The following is a 24,693-nucleotide window of genomic DNA, read 5'->3' as shown; positions in this document are numbered from 1 at the left end:
GTGCTTTCCCTTGACGCCCACACAACCGTTCAACAAGTGTTTGTTTTGGTCGGCGCAAAAGGTAAATATTTACAAAGTCAGTCCTTTGCTTATCAGTTTGTTGCCGTGTCGATTCTGCGCAGTTGGCACGTAATGTTTGTAAATAATTTCCAGCTGTTTCCCATCAGAAGGCTACAGGTTTGCTTTTTTGGAGACTTGGAAATTGTCAACATACCGTGTGATGGATGTGCTGTGATGAAAGTAGTAATTTTAAGCATAATATGTATTGCATTGCAAATTAAATAAAAGGGAATCCAGAACTCTAAATTTTAAATTGAATGAATTTTACTCTAATTTTCAAACATATTTGTATAACTACATATATAATAATTTATTATATAATAATAAATAATTCATTAAATATATTTTTTGGGAATTGTGTAAAATACTTGATACCTCAAAAATGGAATGTTCCTTACATTGTTTTAATTTAATATGTTAAATTGATCTGTTTTCTTTTTCTTATTTTTCCTTAAATACATTTACTTATAAAATGTATTTTCATATTATTCTAAAGTGTTCAAATCAAACTTATTATTCCAAATAAGCTATTCATGAAATTTCGTAAAATCTAATCTGAATTTGTATTTTATTAAAATATAATTGTAGCGCAGGTTTAAATTATATAACAAGTTTTTTTTTGTACTATTGGTTAATTTTTAGAATAGCTATTAATTTAATAATGTTTGTTAATTGAGCTCATTTCTGTGAGGAGATTCTTAGTGGTAGGTAAATGCACATTTTTACAGAGTTTGTATTGTCTTGAATTTTAAATGAAAACGTTACAAAAATATACAATTTTTATTCAGTCGAATTCGTTTGAAAATGGCATTTCATTTTAGGGCTTCAGTGGAAAGTGAAAACTTTAAGGGTTGTCACCGTTGTCAGTTGTCTGGCTTAGACAGCACCTCTTAACCTGGCCAAAAACAATGGGGAGAAATACAAGCCGATTCGCACTTTAACACGAGATTTAACTGAACTCTTTGAACTGTGCTAAAAGCAAATCGGAATCAGTTTACCAACTATTAAGGGATTGAGTATGCAGTAAAATATAATCAATATACGCTTGATAAATGCTTTATTAAGCACTCACAATTTGATGCAAAGCTTAACTGCTGCAGCTGATGAAACTAGTGTGAAAGTGTGACGTCATTGTGTGTGTGCTTATGTGTGTGTGAGAGAGAGAAGAGAGTCTTCCGATAAAGTGTAATCAATAATTGGGCAGAAGGTTGGCAAGCGCTTTGTCAAAATCAAATAACATTCAACTAATTTCTATTTTTTGCTCGCATAGTTGGCAAAATTTTCAACCTAATTTTCAATGGCTTCCTCCAGCGTCGGATCGGCAATCTCATCGGAGATTGGAAGCACTTGCACCTCCTCCAAAATCTGGGGTATGCAGTGACTCGCCGTCTTCAGTTCGGTCAACTTTATTGGCACCATTGTTTCGAGCTCCTGTTTCGATGTTGCCGGCGTCACTGTGTAAGCATCTTCCGCCTTAATGGGATCAGTTTGCTGCTCCTGCTGCACCAACTTCTGCTGCTGTTGCTGCTGCATTTCTTTAGGTTCGATTGTCGGTTGCTCTCCAGCAGCATCAGCATCTGCACCCTGTCGATTTGCTGCCTTCTGGCGATGAAACAGCAGCTTCCAATAGCTTGAGATCGATGTCTTCAATGTGGGCTTGGCATTCGGAGCTGGCGCTATCCTCTCGCTGCCTTCCTCAACAACTGGAGGATTTGAACCCGATGCGGGCTCAGTCGTTGCTTCTGTAGCTGGCAAGTCGCCTGAATTAACTGTGAGATGGAGAGTCGAAAGTGTATCCTCATAATAATCACCTGTTTTGTTGGCGCCCTTCAATCGTGTCAACAAGCGGCTAATTGTGCGCGGCTTGGCCGGATCTTTGATCCCCTCCTGATCCTCCACCACCACTTCGCAGGCATCGGCATTGATGTCCTGACTGGAAGCGGACTTTTTGCCCATCTTGAAGAAGCGCTTCAGCGAATTGCTTTTGTTGCCAGTCACATTCTGTTGCTCTGTGGGCGGTGGAATATTCTCTGGTTCGGCGAGCGGTACATCTTGAAGGTTGGACATTGTGCAACCACTTGAATTTTACGAAATTTTTTTTCTGTTTACTTACTGCTCATTGACGTTACGAAATAAAAATGAGCCTAGCTAAATTGTTTTGCCGTCTGCCAGAAATTACACTAAACTCGAAACTCATATGCGACCTTAAAGCCAAAGCCTACTCAAGTTCCAGTTTGCATTTGCAGTTCCTGCTGCTGGCATTTGAAAATTTATATGTCTGGACAATCGACCCGGCCAACATGTGTTAACAACGACAACATCAAAACTGGTTTCAATTGATACGATTTTCAGTTGTTTCTGCTTTGCTTTGGTTTTTTGTGCAGGACACAATGCCGATACCAATATCAATTCATTCAATACCACTCGTTATACAGTTTTATCCATTGTTCTAGATGTTCCCCGTCCCTTTCCCCTTCTGCACTACAGTCACCGTTTTGCCGAGGAATGAATGGTCAGTGCCACCAACAAAGTCTGTTTCGTGCTGCCTCTTTCAAAATCAATTGAAGAAGTGGCGATTCCTGCTGTCGACACTGCCTCTGGACTTGGCCTCTTTGCCTCTACCTTCTCTACCTCGGTTTCTGCCTTGTATCGATTGTTATTAGCCTTGTTGTACAAGTATTGTATGCACATTAATTTATGTAGTTACGAGCATATTCCCAGCACTAGCAGCAGCACTGAGCAGAACAATGGGAACTCGCTTATCAATTACTTGCTCCTATCAAAAAAGAGTGTTGAAATCTCAACAGCTTTTGAATTGCTCTCGTTGAAAAGGTATTTAAAGCATGTGAAACATTTATTGTCTGTTCAGCATTTTCAGAGCTGTATAATTAATTTTATGTCATATTCATTTTTAACGATGGAGAGTGTAATTTATTTGCTTTAATTAGAATGTGTTGGAATTGAAAATAGAAGAATATGATTTGGTAAGTAACACATCTATTTACTTTAACAATTTATGGATATATTTGGAAAACATTTCTTATTTACTTGATACTTTACTTTATGTTGTTCTTTAAGAATGTGAATTTAACTAAAAGCAAAATAAATAGCCTAAAATATCCAAAATATTGTAAGAGACAAAAATATATCCTAATTTATTTTGTAACTTTTTCTATATTTACATTTGTCTAAATATCGTAGAAACAGAAAAACCTTCCAAATATCATAGAATAAATAGTTAATTTAACTTAAACCATGGTTTCATGGCTTTAATATATTATAATATAATATTATAATATTTAGGAGTCCGCGTAAGATATGATCAATATAGTTCCTAATCTAATATAAATCTCTGTTATCTTAATGGCTGTAATATTAATTTAGCTTTAATGAAATAATTATCAGCCCAGGCGCAATTTACAAATAAGTTCTTAAATATTGAAGATGATTGCAAATATTACATTTTTAACTTTAACTCGCATTTGGTGCAGTATTGAAATTGAATTTAAAGTTGAGAGTCAAATGGGAATGGTCATAAACCATATACAGCAAAAACGACATCAATAAATCATCAGGCAACAGCAACAGCAACAGAAAGAGCAACAGAAGGATTAATTCAATCCCTTGCCGAGGGAGCAGCTGCTGGCAACTTAACGAGTTTTTCTCCCACTCCAATGAAAGTGTGAAAATGTCAGCGACAATATGGATTCGAGTTTGAATCGGAGATGGAGTTTCAGTTGGAGTTGAAGTTGGAGTTGCATGTGGCAGGATCTAACGGAATGGTGTGCAGTGGAGTAGCAATATAATGCCAAACGGAAATTGTTGTTTGCGGCATGGCGGCAAATTCATTGCCAACACATTTGTAAATACCAAATGCTCCATAACAACAAGAAGCAGCAGCAGCCACAGCAACAGCCACAGCAACGACAACAATAACATCAACACCCCCTGGGCTTACGCAACAACAAAGGGCAGCAGCAGCAGCAACAGCAGCAGAAAACAATGGCAGCAGAAGCTGCAGCAGCAACAGACCGCAAAATGTGTTGCATGCCCCCTGGCGCTGGCAAAGTTGAGCCGAAGTCGAAGCTGGAGATGCAGATGGCGATGGAGACGGAGATGGAGATGAAGAGCACAGACAATCCTCACAGACAAAGGCAGCAAGTGCATTCATTCATTGGCAATAACAATCAAACTGCTGCTGGCACTTGGCTGCTGTTGCTGTGGCTGTTGCCACTGTGGCAACCACTCTCTCTCTCTCTCTCTGCTCCTCTTGTTGCACATTTGCAATGCCATTCAACTTGTTTGTGTCGCCGACAACAACAACAATAATAATAAGCCATAACCATGTAATGTCGCTGTTGTTATAATATCTGACTGCCTTCGTTTGATCTAATTGCAGTACCTACTACATAGTTATTGAAATAGGTATCTAGAGGGAAGGAAGTGGAGTGCTTGTGACATGTGGGAAAGGTAAACTTTAACCAGCCCCGACTTTGATAGGGGCCATAAATTCTACAAGCACCAGATACAATTTCAACTAGTTCGATTTGGCACTACTTATCCGATAATTTACAATATTTGTCTGTTTACTTTTTACCACAGCGATAAAGAGTTCAATCGCTTTGGTTTATTGGCCTCAACCGAGCAGAACAAACTGCAGTTTGACTCAATTTAAAATAAATATTTCATTTATTACGATTATCATTTTACCTTCGATGTGTGTGTGTGTGTTTAAAGCGCATTGATAATGCGCTCGTTTATTTTATTTTATTATTTCACACTTTCACTTTTCGACTGATTAACAAGCTTGTCATGTGAAAAGAGATCATGCGTGTTATAAAGTGTAACGATTCAATGACCTGACGAATCTTGTAAACCTCAATAACTAGAAATTTCTACATTGTACTGATGATTACGTGTTTATATATTATATTTTTCGTTAGCAATTAGGTAGGTTTTAATTTATCAAAGTAAACTATAAGATATTGGAGTGTTGATATTTCACCAAGATATTTTCATAGCTTAACTAACTATTGCATTGCCGAAACTGTCACAAAACTTTTATATAAAAACATACAAAGTCAGTACCAATGTGGTATCATCTATAACTAGTTCCCTCACTACCCACTTTTCTACATGCTGCTTATTTGTGTTTCCCTGGTATTTCACTGCTGAGTTGACTTCTTTTTAGCCGTTTTAGCAGATAGTCAGCAGCAATAACAATAATATCTCGAAGCAACACTTGAAATACTAGGTAAGCACGATATAATAGATGGATATACGCTAATCTATGAAAATATTCCAGTAAGTAATATTTACTTAGACTATCTCCGCCAACATTATTTATATTTTCACCTGAAAACATAACTGACTTCACTCTATACAGATTCCTTTTAATTGTTTGTTAAAAAATAAACTATAACATTTGAAAATGGAATATAGCAGAGTGCTTGAACTGAATATCATATAAAAGCAATGACAAATTAATCTTTCTTTTCGATTTTGCAGCTTCTGAAAATTAACAGAGGTAAAAAGCAACTGAGGATTAAAATCAAAAATTCTTTCCAATGTACGTTCAAAAATATAAGTGTTTCAACGTTGATCTATGAAAATATCTGTGCAAACATGCCGTCAGTAATATTTTTACATCGAAATTCATATTTACACCCGGTTCAAGGAACTCTACAACTTAGGGATTCCTTTCAAATGTTTGTTAACAATTAAATAATAATATTTGAACGTGCAATATAGTAGAGTGTTTCTAAGTTAAAGCGAATATTCGACTGAATATCGTCCGAAAAAAAAGACAATTAAGTTCACGATTTTGAAAGGATTTCAATACTTTAACTGTAAGTTAACAGAGGTAAGAAACATTTTTTGTATATTAACACGCTACTGTCAACTGCTGATTAAAATCAAAAATTCATTCAAATGTACAGTCAAAAATATCAGCATTTCTTTTGCAGGAAATCGAAACTGTCGTCGATGCAAGTTAATCAATAACTACAGTCAGCAATAAATTTAAACCGTTGGAGGCGCCACCGAAGCTGTTGATACGGATATCTGATGGCTGATGACATCAAAAGAAGCTGAGCGCCAGCGGTAAACAGAATGTCAACAGTTTAATAAATAAAATCAGTCAGCACCACCACAGGCTGCAAGCTGCCAACTGGGATGGAGACAGCAGTAGGCAATGTGGCAAGTAACCAGCCAGTCAGTCAGTCAGTCAGTTAGTCAGTTAGTGAGGCAGGCGCGCGATTGCAATTAAAAGAAAAAGCCACAAAACACGAAGCGCGAGATCAGACAAAACTGAGAATTGAAGTCAGTCACTTGATCACATCGAGAGGGTGTGTGTATGTGTTTGTTGCTCTGCTCCAAGGTTGTGCACAACACACATGTGTGGTGGCAAGTCTCTCGGATGCAGACTGTTGGCGTCATCGACTCGCACACGTCGCAGGAGCAGATTGTCACTGGAGCTGAATCAGAATCAGCATCAGCATCAAAATGAGAATCAGCGCTGACGTTTGTGATATTTGAGTTGGCATGGTAAAAATATGATCGATTTATTATGCGACGACGTGCCAGCAACCAACGACAGCAACACGGCCAAGTTGCTGCCTGGGCCAGAACTTCCTTCTGGGCCCAGAAGGAGAGAATATGCGCGACATTGATTTTCGCCAAGTAATGAGGCAACTCATTAATCATTTTTTAGTGGAGTCGCTGCAAAAATGCATTGGCTGGGGGATTATGTTGCTGCCGTCGCAGCAGCAGCAACAGCCAGAACAGCAACAACAACAAGAACTGACGGAATGCTGGCAACATGTTGCGCTTGCTGCTGACTGGCGGAGACAGCTGCAGCACAAGCATAAGCAACGCAACCAAGCAGCAGCAGCAGCAACACAGTCAAGTGCCTCTTCCCCCACTCTCCTCCACAGTTTGTGTTCTTTGCGCACACTGCTTGATTTTGTTAACCTTTTGACCATTTGAAGTTATTTTTGTATGCTTTACTGCCAATTTGGTGGTCATTGGCCATTCACTTGACTTGCGCCTGTTGCTTGTTCGACTGTCGGCTGTCCATGTCCGTTGTCTGTTGCTTGCCAGGTTGCCTGTTGCACGTTGCCCGTTGCCAGTTGCTTGTGTTGCTGCGGTTGCTCTTTTGGCACACAACGCACCATGTCTGACAGTTTGGCCGATTGCCTGGCCCCAACTTCTCTCTCTGTCTGTCTCCATCTCCGTCTCTGTCTCTGTATCTGCCTTTGACTCTGAGGCTGTCGTGCGTCGACGTTGCGGTCGCGGTCATCTTCTGACTTGTGGCACACACATGTGTCATATACCAGCAGCGGCATGCCTGAGTTCTCAATACCCTACAGGGTGTGTGTGCAGTAAATTCAGCAATTCTTTAAGTTAACATTTAGTGGGTTTTCTCTTTAGCAATTTTATGCTCAACTAGAGTTTTTCTTTGTCCATTTTATGCTCCAAAGTTAGTCGAGTTTTGCTGAAGACTATTTATGACTATTTGCGTATAAATACTTTCCCCATTTACGAGTATCTTTTTTGGGATTTGCCTGTGAGATATTTCGTCGCATTTGACTTGTGTACACTGTACAGGTTGGCCAACAGGTAATGGTGTTACCTGCACTTGTCTCGCACAGCTTGGCCAGCTTGTAAGCTGTTGTTGTTGTTGCTGTTGTTCTTGGCATGTTGTTGTCTGAGGGGCCATTAGCCTTCGCTGTGAGACACACACACACAAACACACATACTTCTTACGCAGAGTTTGTACATTTTTCAAAAATCGCAATTCTAACAAAATTTCTTCATTTGTTGGCTGAACTTGTTGCTTGTTTGCCAGTTGTTGGCAATTATTTATAGTTTCTGATGTATTCAATTTATTATGCAGATGTAGAAAGTTGCTAAATGCTTGATGTATGCCTCTAACATATTGAATGTAATAATTTTTGCATAATTTAGCTAACGAGTTGCCGGAAATACATTTACTGCAAGTATTTTCCCCAGGCAGTGTATTTGCATTTGGACTCTTCCTCCAGAATTGGCAATGATCTATGAAGACTCGAAACATATTTTACTTATTTTGCATGTGTAATTAGAGTTTAAATTTAGCTTAGCTTTAAATTATAAACATGCTGTAGTTCAATTGATTTTCAATGACCAAATTTGTAAACAATAATTGCATTTTTTTGGTAGCTGAAATCTTCTCACGATAAAACAAATGAGATGCCAACTTCTTGATTTATGCACAATTTGTCTACTCAAATCCTAGATCTACTCTAAGTAGTAGTGCTCTATCGATATCCGTTTAAAGTTCATCACACTTCAATGGATAATTAATTACAGCAACTGCAGAAAAAACAACAAAAAGCCACATAGATCGTTGCTGGCAGTAATTAAAAATAAATAACTAACTGAGACAACTTAATTTTGAAGGTTGTTTTGGCCAACTCTGTAGACAATCCGGCGATCAACATGCAACAAAGTTTAAAGGCCAGCAGCAGGCAAAAAACAAGCTAAGAGAGGAAAAATAGCAGCAAAAAGATTTTCTAATTTATTAATATGTTTAAAATGGGTTGCCAATACAAAAAACAAAAACCAACAACATCGACAAAAAATTGTTAGGCAGAAATCTATTAAGCAAACAAGCGCCGCTGACAGGTAACATAGATCGCCAGGCGAGCTGAGGCTATTAGAAAGCGATTAGATAGCGATACAGATACCAGATATACACCAGATACACAGATATACATACAGATGCGGATACTACTTGTACTTGCAGCGGCATATACATATGTAACCCACGAGCTAAGACAATGTCTGGACAGGACAGGACAGGACAGGCCAAAACAATGGCAGCTAAACATGGCAAGTTAACAGTTTAATTTTGCAGCGCCACAGAGACAAACCGAAAACAACAACAACAACAAAAATGCCGCTACATGCAACATTTAACTCTGCGATCCGTACGTTATGCGGATGTTTTGCTCTGCATCCGAAAGATACGTAACTTTTTTTTTTTGGGGCAGAATTTGAGAAAAACCGCTCGTAATCTCAGGACGAAACAAAAGCAACGGCAACAGCAACAGCAGCACAAAAAAAAGACGCAACTGCAGTTATCGCTCATTATGGATCTTGATCAATGTTGGGTTTGAGGTACACTATGGCCACAGTAGCCGCAAGCCACGCACAGGAGTCAGAGTGCAGAACAAAGCCAGCAAGTGTTGCCACAAATGTGTTGTGCCAAAAAAAGCCAAATGCCAATGGCCGCAGACAACGAACGTTGGCTGAAAACCGAATACCAAAAACCAAGCTAAGCTTCCGCCTGACATCCTTTTTGGGCCAAACTTTTGTGGCAACAAAGGCCGGCACACAATTAGCCAATTGGAGCCATTAATAGGCTACAACGCACTTTCAGGAGCGCTGCAATAAATAACTTTGAATCGGGTTAGTTGATTATGCTAAATAGCTATTGATGCAGAGTTGTAGCTGCTTTGATTTAAACTAACTACTAACAGTTTTATTTTGAATTTCAGGAATTTAAGATAAAAATACAAAAATTATAATTTATATAAGAATAAATAACAAATGCATTCAAATAATATATGAAAATTAAAATTTTTTGATTTTAATATTTGAAGCTATATTTAATAATTATAAATATTTTACAAGTGAATGTAAATTAATATTATAAGAAAAGGGTAGCTGCCAATTTGATCTTTTCTAATTAAAGAAATGAATTAAAGTAACAAAAAAAAAACAAATTTTTTATACAACATCTTCAAAGACTAGAACATAATATATTATTACATATTTTGAACATTATAAATTAAATTATTATATGCAATTATATAAAAATTCCATTACATTTATAGCAGCGTATTAATTGGCGAGCTCGCCTTGTTAACAATTGTATTAAAATAATAAAACGTTAACAGAAATAAAAATAAAATACAATATTAATAGAGCTTGGCTTGAAGATACTCTTTACTAAATTATTCAGATATCATTTTGTAGATATAAAACCGTAATTTAGAATGAAATTTAAATTAATTTTCTGTTACATATCAAAATTTACATACTTTTATATATTGTTGAGTACTTAATGAAGTTTAAAAATGTTATCAGCAATGTTAGCAGCAATTTGATTCCTTTTTCAGTTTATTTTTACGCAACAACTTTTAAATTTTATATATGCACATATCTATGAAATAAAATTAATGCGAAGTGATCTAAATATGTCGAATATTTCGTAATTTCTCTAAAAATTCTCAATTCACTCTCTGTAAATATTTCTTTATAGAGTATCAAAGGCGTCACATTTGCGGTTAAGACGGCAACTAAGACCACAAGTGAAACAAAACGAATTGCAGTCAAAGGGGGAAAAAGCATAACCGCAAATGGCTTTCTGTAATTTTTGGACTTTTTGTGAACTTAAACGTATCGATAGTTATTATGAGCAATACACTTTTCGGTAAACGTTTCGATTCTGTTATTGTTTCATTTTGTTTCGGAGCAAATGGCATTGAAATTAATGATTTGCTTTTTATTTATTTTTTACTTATGTACTTCGATGTGGTCCAAAAGCTAAGCAGGCCGAGATGTTGAATGTTTTATGATTTTGGCATTGAAAATGCAATGAAATCAGCGAAGATTAGTTGTGCATTAACCATATCGATAGCCATGAACTGACCCTCTTAGCTATCAGTTGGCCACTTGGCAAATTAAACACCTCCTAAAGCCACAAAATATGCGTGTGCACATCTACAAAGCAGTTTTCTATGTCAAGCGCATACGTTTTCCCAGCCGATTTGGTGGTATTATAGATAAATCGGCAATCGATGCATACGCACAACTTGCGAGCTGTCAAATGGAACAATAATAATTTCTAAACGGAAAAAAAACTGGCTGTCTGCTCATAAGCCAAAATGCAAAAACTTGCCATCAACTTGGCCAAATAGCCAAAATGCAAAGGAAAATATTTTCGAATCTACCGTTAGTGGGTTATAACCCATCAATTATATTGTAATGATGTCTGCTGCCGAAGCTGCTGCTGTTGCTGTTGCTGCTTTGCATCTTCAGAAATCATGGCTAGAACAACAACAACAACAACAACAGCAGCAAGGGGCCAACCAGGAGGCAACATGCTCATTATCAACGTCATCATTGGCGTGGCTTTTGGAGCTGAAGTCGCATTAGAGAATGCCAGCTCATTCAATAAATGGACAGCAGTCCAAAAGGAAAAAACTACTACTCGAGCGAGTACTTATTGCTGATGCTCGATGCTGATGTTCATCGCTGTTGCCGTTTAACGCAGCTTCTCTTTGGCACTCGCCTTGCAGCTGCTCGTCCTCCACACACAGAATTTGCATTCGCATTCGCATTCGAGTGTCCACTAAATGTCAATTAAGTGGGTTTTTACCACGGTTTGATTTGCCGGTTGCCAAGTGCCCAGCATCCAGTTTTGCTGATCACTTCCACACACACACACACACACACACACACTAGCTTCTTTTAGCTACCTTCTAGCCACACCAGCAACCACTCCTCCCACATCCACTCTGAACATCTCCTGCGCTCCAACTGCGATTCCCACTTAGACCATACAAATACATAACATAATAGCAATAACAATAATGTGCACACAATGCTGCTGTCTGAAGTGGACGCCCTGGCCCCAGGCTGCTGCAGTTCTCTTCATTTCTGATCATCGTTGTCTTCTTCATCATTATCATCGTCGTCGTCGTCGTTGTCGTCATCTATGGAGCAGCCATATATGTGCTGTGAGAGCCTCTCCCAGTTGATGGCATTGGAGCATTGGCGGCTCCCCTTTGTCATTTCGCGTGACGCATGCGTAACGTTCGATTTGATTCAATTAATGGCTGGGAATTGTCTGTACGTGGCTGGCCATAAGGCGACGACAGACATCAGTGCAGACATGAAGGCAGCAATTGCTTCGCAACAGCAACCAGCAGCTGAGCTTTGAATACTGTTCGAGTGTTGTGTAAATATCGGCAAGAGCCTATGAGATAATATGGGAAACTATTGCAAAAAGCGATTTGTATTTGTCAAGTGCGAGCACTTCTAATAAATACAATGTATTTTTAGAAATTATTGAAATTCAATTTTTAAATATATTTTGAAGGTGTTATATATTAATTGCAATTAATTGAATTTTTTCAATAAAAAAATTTAATATTCACACCATAAGCTGTATTAGTTCTGTTATTAAGATCGGAAAAATATTATTACAAAATTAAAATAAATACTTTAATGATAAATATTTTATAATAGTAAAAAAAAATTATTCACTTCTATTCATATAAAATCATTTTTTTTCCAATCATTAATTTCGATATTCACACCATAGCATGATTTATGTTCTTAGGATTGAACAGCTATTATAATGTACATGTAAATATATAATATTTTAATAGTTTGTTTCATAAGTTTACAAAATTTTGTATTAATTAATATTGGTAAAATAAATATTCGATATAAAATATTAAATTTATCTGATATTCAAATTAAAGCATTTTTTAATTATAAGTTTCAATATTCATAGCTTAGCCAGAATATTATATTATTAAGATTGGGCAACTATTATTGAAAAATCTATCACTTGATTGAACCATTTATTTTTCAATTATCAATTTGAATATTTATAGAACGGTGACAAAAATTTTTTGTGCTTAAGATAGGATAACCATTCGTATGCAATAATAATAATCACCTTTAGAAAGCCATTTCTAAGATTTCGATCATATTGAGAATGTTCACAATCAGCATCTAATTTGTTATTTGCTAATTTTATGACGCACTAAATTGTGTTGCAACTGTGACTATAACTTTCTAAAAGCAGAGTTTCAAATAGCAATAAATACTTACGAGCATATGCAAATGCAAATGCCAACCCGTTTTCCTTATGTACTCGTACTATTCACCACAGTTTAGACTTGAGTGCTCCTCAGAGCAATTGAATAACTTACAGATAGACAGAGATCGTCTCGCCTCTTGGCAAATACTATGCGAAGCAAAGTATGCGAGCATTCGAGTATTCGCAACCCCATCGATGTCAGTTGCGTTAAAGACAATTACTTTCAAATAAATTACGGCTAAATGCAAAACGATGACTCGTTATTCGATTGCAACATTGATTCATAAGTCGACATTTGTGATTCCACATCAATTAAAACTTTCATAATTAATAGTGCCTAATGAGAGTATTGCCGTCAATCGGCTGAGACTATTATTGAGTATGCAAATGAGTAACATCTGGTAATAAATATCAATATCTAATGTTTTGAGTTGGCGCAACTGAAATTGAAATCATTTTAATTGCAAAGACGATCGAAGAGCCTCTTAAGTAAGACAGTGAAATGAAAATAACGAAAACAAAAAACAAATAAATAAAAAATCATTTAGCAGCTTTTTATGCACATGAGCGAGTGCAAGTGCATCATCATTGTGATCATTACGAGCATGATTATGATCATTATCAGCACATGCATCATGCACAACAAGGTTAAAATTGTTAATTGTTGGCAGCACCAACAGCCAGCCAACGAACGAACGAACGACAACTGCAATTGGTATTGGGTATTATTATTATTATGCACTACTGACAGCAACAACAACAACAGCAGCCGCAGCAGCAGCCACAAACAACAACAGCAACAGCGTCAATTGGCAGCTGGAAACAGCTTAACAACTTGGCTAAAATTATAAATAATTGCACACTTGACAAACAAAATTCCAATACGAGATGCAGCTCATATTTCGTAGCGACAATGCGGGCGTTTTTCTTTTAAAGATTATCATTATCAACAACTTGAATGGATGGATCATCATGCTGGTTTAACTAATCGTGATCAATCACGCTCATGCACGGGGCAAAGTCTGCATTGTTGATTTGCATACAATAGATCATCTAAAGCTAACAAACTGCTCGTAGAGTTTAACAGAAATATTTCAGATCTATTTGCCGATAAGAAATGTTTCAAAATATGTACAAATAAGTATTATGAATACGTTACAAAATGTAAAGGTGTGTTTAGCAATTGTAAATGATAAGTAAAAGAAAAATAATAAAGACACAAAAGCTTCTCTAAGAAAAATGTCAGATTATGTATTAATAAAACAAAGATATAAAAATATAGAACAGTTAAAGAATTTTGATATGCAAATACCAAGGTATCTGGAGAGCAATAAAAAGTATCTATGAGATACAAAAGTAGTAAAGAGAAGAACGGCATCTTTTTACAACTGTCTTGAACTTTGTTCTAGAAAATGCGGTTGACTTTAAAGCAACATTTTCGGCCATGTCGCAAGCTGCGCTGAGCGACTTCTATTTGAGTTTGTGTCGACTCATTTTCTCAGCATTTCTATTTGCTATTCCATTTCCCAGAGCAGCCAAAAGTTAAACACTGAAGGTGAACAATTTTTTGAGGTAATTTGCAAAAATATTTCACATAGTTGGCAACTGTTTCGCAGAGCAGCAACAAGAGTTGTCATAGCCATAAGAGGAGAGGCAGCCACAGCTGCCACAACGTGGGCCACATGTGGCCAAGATCACAATAGCGTGACTTTGTTGTTTGATTGTCGTGAAACGTAAGAAAATACTGCAAAAGTGAAGGTTGCCCAGTGCCGAGTAATCGGGAAAATGCCGGGGAACAACTACAAACAATTAATGCTCTAATAAAGCCAAAGAAGAAAAGCATCGCAAACGCAAAACTGTTGTTGTGGCAGTTGTGGCTGCGACAGATGCAGCGTTGCAGCTTGCGGCATGCCACAGGCAGTCGCTGACTGAAGTTCCGTTAATAATGTTGTTAAAACGCGATGCGTTGATAAGCGCTCTCGTTTTGACGCTCTATTATGTGGGCGTGGCTGTGGCCCACCACGATCAACGTGATTTTGTGACGATGGGCGTCAAGAAGAGTCGACGTGGCAACACCAGATCATCATCAGCGCCACAGCGATTCGGCGGCATGGCCATCGATGGCATTGGCTTCCACTATACGCTACGCTATCAGCCGGGCTTCCACCTGCAGAAATTCGCACAGCAAATGGAGCCGGAGATGACAATGGCACCACCAGCACCACAAGAAATGCCTGCCACAGAGATGCCTGCAATGCCCACAGAGCCAGCACCACCAGCGCCGACCACCATGCCACCGGATGAAGAGCCAGAGCCAACAATACCCATGCGTCCGACAACAGAGCCACTGCCCGATCCACCACAGACAATGCCACCAACTGATATGATGCCCACTCCCGCTCCCTCTGATATGATGCCAATGCCAATGCCAACACCTCGGCCTTCGATGCGACCTTCAGTGCCGCCCACACCGTCGACAACACGCAGCTCCATCATGCAGCCGCAAACTTTTCCCGGCAAACTGGCGCTGAAGCTGAAGCAGCTCATCTTTGGCTCACCAGTCGAAGCGAATCTCATACTGAAGCAGCCAAGCGCACCCAAAGCCAAGGGCAAGGGTTTCCTAAGTCTCTTCGAGGTGATCAAGTTCCCCAACACCAAGTGCAGTGTCTCCATGGGCGACATACGCACCATGGAAGGTGTTTGCTATCACGAGTTCGAGTGCAAAAGTTTGGGTGGCATTCCCACCGAGAGTTGTGCCGATGGTGTCGGTGCCTGTTGCATCTGTGAGTTGCCAATCTAATACGTTTTCGATCAGCAACATAAAGTGATCGTCAAGTGGTTTTTTTTTAATGCTCGCGCTTATCTGCTTTCGCTTTCAGTTGTTAACGGTTGCGGCGATGTTACCAGCCAACAGACCGTATACTTCGAGAGTCCCAACTATCCGCAAGCGGTGCGCGAAATGATGATCTGTGTGCTGATCGTTAATGTGCGAAAAGGTGTGCAGCAGCTGCGACTCGATTTCCAAATGTTTGAGGTACTTTGATACATTTATTTGGGTGTGTCTGTGTTATTGAAATCATCTGAGATCGTTCGATTTACTTGATTTTTATATCCAGTTAACTTATCTATGAGAAAATTAACTTAACTAAAATGAATACAACGATCTGTTATGTTCTGAAAAGATACATACATTTTAACTAAAATCAGAAATCTAAAGTTTCCATAATATCAGCCAATAAAATATATCCAACATTTCATTTTTGCATACGATTAATAATGCATATGATTTCACAATTTATTTAGAGCAAGTTTACTAACAAATTGTACTCCGATATTTATATTTTGAAAGTTCTATGAATTTTAACAATTAAATTTTGTTAATTCTTTAATTAGAAATTTTTGTTTTGTATTTTCAAATACATATGTTGATTTTTTATTTTGAGAGTTTTAGTATGATAAAATTTTTAAGGAGTTTTTTTTATTTATAAAATAGTTGATTTAAATTGTCTATTTGTCATTTTTGTAATTTGAAATTTCGTTTTTAAAATATGCATTTTTTTTAGTTTGTTGGTTATAGTATAGTATTATTTATTTATTTTATAACTCATCTATATTGTTTACTTTTCTTTAGCTTAGTCGCCCCACCAATGGCGATTGCATAGATGATCAATTTATTATATCAGGCCACAATACTAATTTTAATATACCTATTCTCTGTGGCATCAACACTGGTCAACACAGTGAGTACTCATAACAATTCTTTGATCTGCTGATATTACATTTATTCTCCATGGTTACCCCAAAGTTTACGTACACGTCGGAGACTCTAATGAGGGCAAAGTGTATTTCTCGGTATTTGTCAAGGTCTCTGGCGGTGGTCGCTCCTTCAATATCAAGATAACTCAGGTTGATGATGATCTGGCGCCAGATAATTGCCTGCAATATTATAGCGATGGTGAAGGGATTATCAAGTCCTTTAACTACGATGCGGATGGCAGCATTGTAAGCAATCGGGAGGCCACTTATTTGGTATTTTAATCAAAGTTTTCATTATTAATATGTACTAAATGATTATTGATTGTTTTATAGAACAATATGAACTATGCCATATGCTTGGCACGATCCAAAAATGTGTGTAGCATCAGTTATAATACAGAGCAATTGGGTGGCGATCAGCCTGACTTTCAGATCGTCAACAAGGATGAATGTAGGTATGAATAGTTAATCGATATTCATAGTCTGATTTCTATTTTTTTGCTTGCAGCTGAGAATGATCTGGTTTCCGATGGTCAGGCTGGCGCTGGCATCTTCAATTGCCCGGACGATTTCATAGCCATCAATTCGGTGCGGTTGTGCGGAGAGAGGTTCAACGATGGCACCGAGAACGAGGATTTCAACATGCATGCTACAGTGAGGGATATTGCCGCCGGACCCATTGTGTTGCCCTTTCGCAGCGATGCCGAATATGTGGGTCGCGGTTTTCGGCTCGTCTACAGGCAGGAATTGTGTGTCTAAGATGGATACGCTAACGTAACGTTTATTATCGTTATCGTTACGGTTACAGCTATGGCTACGGTTGGATTTACTGTTAGTGTTACTGTTAGCAGATCATAGACTGTGTGTATGATGACGATGTTGTTTGCATTAAAGTGTTTTTTTTTGTTGAATATGTTACGCTTCAGTCCAAATCTTGAATCCACTTGAGGCGCCTTTCGTTTGCGTTGCTATGGGAAAACTTGACATGCATGCGACCATTTCCGTTCCCTTAGCCATTCCCAGTTGCCAGTTGCCAAGTTCCCAGGTTGGCTGTGTTAATGTGTTTTATGTATTTCAAACGATTTAGTTTTGGCCACGCCCCCCCTGAGCATACAGCGCACAGCCGACTGGGCGGTCTGCAAGTTCGTAGTTCACAGTGTATCGCGTTGGTGTCGGTTGACAGGTTTATTTACAACAGATTTTCAGATTTTCCGATTTTCAGATTTCCCTGCTTGCTTCCTCCTCCTCCTCCTTGACAACTATGACGAAATCTATAACTTGCCGCATCGTCGCGACTTCGTTGCAAGTTGTCAGTTTGCCAGTTGCAAGTTGCTGTTGCAGTCGTTGCTAGGGCTGCTGTTGTTGTTGTTGCTGTATGCGCTATCGTGGTGTTGGTTTCTATGCTTAAATTTGTAATAAATTTGATTTTTTCCTTTCGATTGCGAATTTTCATTGTTGCTTTTGGCTGTCGTCGTCGTCGTCGTCGTCGAAGTCGTCGTATGATAAAGTCACAATTAACCCACGCCTTTTTCGTAGCGGTACTCTTACATATATTTGCATATCATTTTGATTGTTTGGATCGCTGTCTGAGCCGCTGACATGGTGATGACTAAAAGTGTGCACCACCAACACCACAGCAATGGCAACAGCAACAGCAACAGCAACAACATAGACCACATTGGCAACATCGACAAGAAACCAGCAATCATAAAATAGACAACAACAAATATTGCATGCAAACGTTTTGAAGTTTGTCATCAAATGGCGTCTGATGGTTGTCACCGTGGGACAAAGTTGCCAAAAGTAGAAGGGGGAAGAAAGAGAAAATAGTTGGCATTCATTCACAAAAAAGAAATTTATTTCTAAAGAGAGAAGAAACTTGCTTAATTTAACTTTTATTAGATTAAGAATTAACCAAATTAAATAAATATTATTAGTTTTTGGAATATTTATTTCAGGAACTATGTGATATGTTATGTTTAACATCGCAACTGCATACGATTAATAAATTTGTTAATATGTCTAACCGATTGCTGTATTAATTTTCTAAAAGTATGTTGTTTATAGACTATTATTATTATAGGAATATTAATATTAATTTCATGATGAAAATATATATAAATAGTACACATATTAGTGAATAAGGCATCGCCCTTTATGATAACCTTTCATCAAATTAAAGACCACTGTGCCAGAGAGCAAAGCAACGCTAGCATAAATAAATAAAACCGTAAAGTTGAAAAGTATAAAATAAAAACCCCTTCAGGGCGTAACGTGCACTACATTAGAAATTGAAAATCCACCGACACCAGCGACGATGACGACGTCGTTGCTTTTTGGAGCTGTCCAAAAAAAAACTTAAAAAAAGGGAAAAACATGAGAATCTTTATGCCATGCCATGTCTGTTGGCCAAAAAGCTGAAAAGCGCCGCTTGATGGAAATTACACAAAACTACAGAAAAAGAAGCAAAGAAAGAAAAATCAAAGCTGCTGAAAGTAGGAAGAAGAAGGGAGCAGAAGGGAAGGTTTACTGCAGAGCGTGCATGGCAACGCCTTTTGTCACAGTTGCGACTCCTCCGTCCTCAGTCCTCCTCCGTCCTCAGTCCTCGGTCCTCTATCTATCCTCGACTGTCTTGGTTGGGGGTGTGCGATTGTGAGATCTGTGGTAACAGTTTCGAGCATTTGCATAAGTTAATCAATTCGCAATGAGGCAAAAGGTGAAAACTGTGCAATTGACTGTTACCGAGGCTTATCAACAGAGACCGATCGCAATCGCAATCGCATTCGCATTGTTAACTGTCGGCAATCAAGTCAAATGAATGCCAGTCGAATGGCAATCGCTTCATGTCTTTTAATTGTACCCCAGGAAAACCACAACAACAACAACGGCAGAAAAATGTCCACAACAATCGCTGCTGGCGGTCAGTTTGAAATGAGGCGGCATACCAGAGATCACAATCGCTAAACAGCAACAGTTTAAGAATACAAATGCCAATAAATTTTTGACAAGACAAATGCTAACTTTATTAAACGCTGGCTCTCCGTGGACCACCGCATGGAATTTAATTGCCAAAGTTATTGATTTAAAATGCAGACAGTAACTTGTTTTTGTTTTTTTGGGCTTAATAAAGCGATCAACTTGACTTGGGTGATCTCCTCTCGATGGCTTTATCTTTTTATACCCGATACCCATTGGGTAAAAGGGTGTTATAACATGCAAAAATGTGATTTCTCTGGAAAGTTCTGATCAAAAAAAGTTAAGGAGTTATTCAAGAAATCATTTAATTTGCCAAAAAAAACAGCTAGTGCTGTCGGATTTCAATTGCTTTGGTTAACAATGCGGTATATTATGAACTTTATGGTATATTTTTAATGTAGTACTTTATCGATATACCAAATATGCATTTTGGTATATTTTACTATTTTCTCGTATATTAATTTGGGATATGAATTTGGGATTTTGAAGTATATTTAAGTCAAGTATACGCGACTTTTGCCTTTTCCTTACTGTTTTATTTTTGTTAATCTACTGTTGCCATTTTCATACCTGTTGCATTTTTCTCCACTGTGCGTTCTTCAGCTCTTCTGCAATTAATTTATTTGACTGCTTTGGCAGTTGATCATGTTGCGATGCAGCCACAACAAGTTGGCGAACATTTAAACGGCAGGGGGTCCAAAAGGCATGGGGAGGACACTCATTTGCATCGAATGTGATTGGCGTCGCTGTTAAAAAAAAAATAAAATCCCTAGCCAAAAAGGCCATAAAAGCTCCTGGCGGCCAAATGGTAATTCTAAGTAATTATTCATTACCAAATGAGAAAGGTTTGGCTAATTGATGGTTCTTCAAGCCTGGGAGAGGAATATGATGGTCTGCAAGTTTTGAGGAATCTTCCTATGGTCTACCATATGATTGATTAGTCGTTCTCTGCGGTTTTGATTAAGACTTTGGTGAATGTTACTGCAATTATTTGCAATTAGCTAGGGTAACAAATCAATTGATTTAGCAGTTAATTCATAGCATCATCCTCCATTCGCGTCGCTTGCAGAATTTAAGTTGCGCTTCATCGTTTTGACTTTGACACCTGATCCCTCAGGGCCAAGAGCCAGGGGAAATTTGCAATACACTATTATGGTCACCCACTCATAAGTCAGAGACATTCGAGTACTCGACTCGTATCCACTCTCTCTCTTTCTCTCGAAACGTCATCAAGCTTCGATTTTATGATTCACGCTTGCATTAAAACCTCATCAAACTGGGGTAACAAATCGCGCCTCAAGTCTATGAAACAAAAGGCTAAAACAAAAAAAGGCTTAACTACCAACTAGTTGTTGTTTAAGTTATTGTTGTTGTTGGTAATGCTAGACCGGATCGGTCGGCTCTGTATACAACAAACGACGGACTGTGCACAACTTCACGCCGTAATTAAACTGTCTTCGCTTGTGTTGTACAAGCGTTCAAGCATTAAGCCGTCCAAAATTTAACCGGTGCCATTTAAAGTTTCTTTTATTTTACATATTAGCACCTACACTCACACATATTCGAACACATACTTACGTCGCAGCTGCTTGTGTGTATGTGTGAGACCATTTTCACACTATTTTCTACAAAATTTAACGATTCTGTTCGACTCTACGCAGCGCCTTGATTTTTATTGTCGCACTTTTAGCACTCTTTTGGAGTCCCTACTGAGCTCAATGCTCACCTATTTATTTGCATGAGCAGCTAAAGTTAGCGAAGCTTGCTTTACGAATAGATACCCTGTAGAATCTTAATCGTTCCTAACAATCTCTTTGAAAAGATCAGCTTAATAAAGAGAATAACTTTATTAAATTAGCTATTATACTAAAAATGTTAACAAATTACAAATGAAATCAGCCGGAAAGGATAAGTTGATAAGAAACATTTGAATATTATACCAGCAGGTTACAAATAAATTTATAATCTTAATTTTTTTTAATCTTGGAATCTTTTCCACTTAGCATACCTCTTCAACACCTCAAGATGTCTAAAGGGTATTCAAATTAAAAGTGCTTGTTGCCGCTCAACTTACAATGGGAATTGGCACATGGGATTTTTTTGCTTTATACCCAATTCTTTGCAGGCTAGGTTTCTTTATTGTTTTATGCCTGAATTATTTGCAAAATTGAAAATAATTCTAATGTCAAAATGCAACACCCACTGCTAAGATGCTGTTACAGAAATAATAAATAAATTTATATATGCTCATTTAAAAAGGCACTTTTTTAATAAGTAAATTTCCATTTTAAATTTATGTTTTATGTTTACCATATTAACTAGAATATTTCTTTCTATATTTCATGTTATTGAAATTTCAAAAATATTTTTATTTTTCTTAATATGCTATCTATAAAATATATATATATACATATGTATCCACTCTTACAAAATCTTTTCTTAACATAGTTACATTTTCGCACAACTTTACACGAGCTCTTTTAATAAGAAAGTCTTAACGTGTCCAGGTTTAATGGCACTTAATCGTTGGCTCATCTTTTCTACAATTTGAATTGCCCCTCGCATCAACACACTCACACATACATAAATAGTTTGCGGCACACACGCATATTAGTTACACACTTTCATGTGCATTCATCAAAATATCAGCACTCCGCCAAAAAAGGAGCCTTTCGAAAAATTTGTTTGTTAGTTGGGCGCCAGAATGCGTTGCATGTAAAAGATGTTAACCAAAGTGGTAAGTGGCAAGTGGCAAGTTGTAAGTGGCAGAGTGGCAAGCAAGTTGAGATGAGACAAGAGCCTGAAGAGAATGAAGAAGAGGAAGTGGGCAATGATGCCACAAAAAGGTGCATAAATCGCGTGAAAAATGTGAAAGAAAAAAGCATTTTGACACCAAAGCAAAAGGTGGCTGCAACTATGGCTAAAGACTGTGGCAGAGTGTGAACTAACTGGCAGTGTGCGTTCGTTCGTTCAAGTTAAAGCACGTTGACTAGATGATGATTATGAATATGAAAAATTAATGATAGTCACAGCATGGCAACAGTTGCACGCAACCCAACGCACGATGCAAATGCGCTGATTAAGCAAACGCAACGTTGCCCACTTCATGCAAACTGGCCAGCAACAACAACAACAACAACTTCTAGGCTTGTCAGCGTCAATTTCACAGCGCTTATCCGTTAGTTAGACGACACAAGCAGAGAGACTGAAAGAGACAGTGTGTGGGAGCGAGAGAGTTAGAGGAATTGGGCTTTCCACTCTTTTTTTTTGTGCTTTTTTTGGTTTTTTAATTTTTATTACGCGTTTGCATTCTGTTATGGCTGTTATTTTGCATTTCTCTCCGTTTCGTTGCGTTTCTCTTCATTTCGATCTTTTTGGGTCTCGCTCGCTAAGCTGGCAAAGTTGCTGCGTGCATTTTTCATTGGCTCAGTAGCCGGGTCAGTTGCAAGCGCAAACTTTCTATCTGCAGGAGCAGCAGAAGAGTGGCTATCAACTGAAGCTGTAGCTGAAGCTTGACTTTCAGCCTAATCGCCCATCTGCCGTTTGCGGTCACTCGCTTAAAAGATGCGCCAAGTGTCACAGTCAGAGTCCAACTTCTGCTGCTTCAAGTCCCACTTTCAGTCCACAATGTGCGTGCCTCTTTCCCAGTCAGATAGTCATTCAGTCAGTCAGTGAGTCAGTCCGCCTTAGAGCCACAGCCACGGTTAGGATTCTCAGACTGCCAGAGATTAGCGGCGAGTGCTTTAAGTTGCTGGCAAGTTGCATTTAAATGCCGCACATTTATTTAATTTGTATTTCGTTTATTTATTGCATTTTCTTCTTTAACTCTTTTACATGCCCCTTGCATTGGCATTTGTTAGTTTGCAGCTTCAGATTATGCAACTCCGGAGTTAATTGCTAATTAAAAGTTGACCATTAACGGTTAACAACTGGCTTCGCTTTAAATGCATTTGTAAAGCATAGATTTGATTAGCGAATGGGTCAAGTTGTAATTAAATTGTTACTGCTTAACGCCAGGTTAGTTCAACACAGATTGCAGATACTACAAAGAGAAGACTGCCACAACTAGCCCAAAAGTATGCTTCAGCTATCAGCGTTGAGTGAGCAAATTATCATTTCTCAAACCGAATTAAAAGATATTGTAAAATACGTTTGTGAACAGGTTAAGTGGGATTGTCTATAACCGGCTTGACTAAATAATTTTCTTAATATTTTAACTAACTTTTTTACAATTTTTATATGTTCTTAATGGCGCTTGAAATTGTTTATCTACAGTTTTAGACTAATAAAAGAATATAATGTTTTGCAATAAATCCAATGTGGCTTGCAAAACTAATTCCATTTTATTTATGCATTAAATGCAGAACTACACATTGTATTATTCTGCGTCGAGATTAAGTCATGATGCATTCAATGCGCAGATTTTTCATTGCCCAAGTCATTGCTGTGATTTCAGATGCAAAAGTTAACTGGCAAAGTACTTAAAGTCGACTTGTTAGGCAGCACCTAAGCACTAAGGCTCTTAAAAACTGCGCGTTTCTTAACTAACGACAGCGTCATCTTCTACAGCGACTGCGCCCCAGAGTTTTTTTCTGTCACTAGATACCCATTAGGAATTATTAAAAGTGAGTATTTTGAGTATTTGAATGTAAAGAGCAACCAAGGCTCAAATTTTGGTAGTAATTTTATTTTAATGAATCCTCATTATAAGTATAATAAAAAAATAGAATTTGAAATAATTTTGTAGCAATTTAATCCTTATCATTCCTAGCTATAAATTTATTAATTTAGCTTGATAAAATATAATACCTTTGATTCATTGCTCTAAATAATTTTAATTATAATTGAAATAATATATAAACACATTCCTTTATTTTTAATATAACTTGGAAAATAATTTAAGATTTCTAGTTCTAAATAAATGTATTTATATTTCAAAATGATGTAAGTCACGCCAATTTGAAAACCACGAAAAATCATGATTTTAATTACTTGCTACAAATTACACTGCATTTTAT

The 24,693-nt window shown here is 37.7% G+C and overlaps 2 protein-coding genes and 1 long non-coding RNA gene across 3 annotated transcripts; 2 read left to right on the top strand and 1 right to left on the bottom strand.

Moving 5' to 3' along the window:
• Positions 1 to 1,100: 1,100 nt before the first annotated feature.
• Positions 1,101 to 2,220, bottom strand: LOC133837789 (uncharacterized). Its single transcript, XM_062268662.1, has 2 exons — positions 1,872 to 2,220; positions 1,101 to 1,820 (listed from the first exon to the last, which is right to left on the bottom strand). Exons 1-2 carry the CDS (start codon positions 2,125 to 2,127, stop codon positions 1,348 to 1,350), a joined length of 729 nt encoding a protein of 242 aa, XP_062124646.1. The 5' UTR covers positions 2,128 to 2,220; the 3' UTR covers positions 1,101 to 1,347.
• A 702-nt stretch (positions 2,221 to 2,922) lies between these two features.
• LOC133837732 (uncharacterized) lies at positions 2,923 to 10,601 on the top strand. Its single transcript, XR_009893856.1, has 2 exons — positions 2,923 to 3,044; positions 10,370 to 10,601. It is a non-coding gene; the product is annotated as an uncharacterized LOC133837732 (long non-coding RNA).
• A 4,157-nt stretch (positions 10,602 to 14,758) lies between these two features.
• Positions 14,759 to 18,570, top strand: LOC133838660 (uncharacterized). The gene is made up of 6 exons (XM_062269829.1): positions 14,759 to 15,726; positions 15,823 to 15,977; positions 16,575 to 16,683; positions 16,749 to 16,972; positions 17,033 to 17,150; positions 17,208 to 18,570. Exons 1-6 carry the CDS (start codon positions 14,889 to 14,891, stop codon positions 17,456 to 17,458), a joined length of 1,695 nt encoding a protein of 564 aa, XP_062125813.1. The 5' UTR covers positions 14,759 to 14,888; the 3' UTR covers positions 17,459 to 18,570.
• The last annotated feature ends 6,123 nt before the right edge of the window (positions 18,571 to 24,693 follow it).

The sequence above is a fragment of the Drosophila sulfurigaster genome, chromosome 2R, assembly GCF_023558435.1.
Source record: "Drosophila sulfurigaster albostrigata strain 15112-1811.04 chromosome 2R, ASM2355843v2, whole genome shotgun sequence".
Lineage (NCBI taxonomy): Eukaryota > Metazoa > Arthropoda > Insecta > Diptera > Drosophilidae > Drosophila > Drosophila sulfurigaster.
Note: the sequence above shows the minus strand (reverse complement) of the source record. Positions and strands in the feature narration are given on the sequence as shown.

Coding starts and splice junctions, on each gene's coding strand:
- LOC133837789 (XM_062268662.1), bottom strand. CDS start 2,127: ATGTCCAACCTTCAAGATGTACCGCTCGCCGAACCAGAGAATATTCCA. Junction 1,821..1,871: donor GAAGGGCGCCAACAAAACAG/GTGATTATTATG, acceptor CAGTTAATTCAG/GCGACTTGCCAGCTACAGAA.
- LOC133838660 (XM_062269829.1), top strand. CDS start 14,889: ATGTTGTTAAAACGCGATGCGTTGATAAGCGCTCTCGTTTTGACGCTC. Junction 15,978..16,574: donor TCGATTTCCAAATGTTTGAG/GTACTTTGATAC, acceptor ACTTTTCTTTAG/CTTAGTCGCCCCACCAATGG. Junction 16,973..17,032: donor ATCGGGAGGCCACTTATTTG/GTATTTTAATCA, acceptor ATTGTTTTATAG/AACAATATGAACTATGCCAT.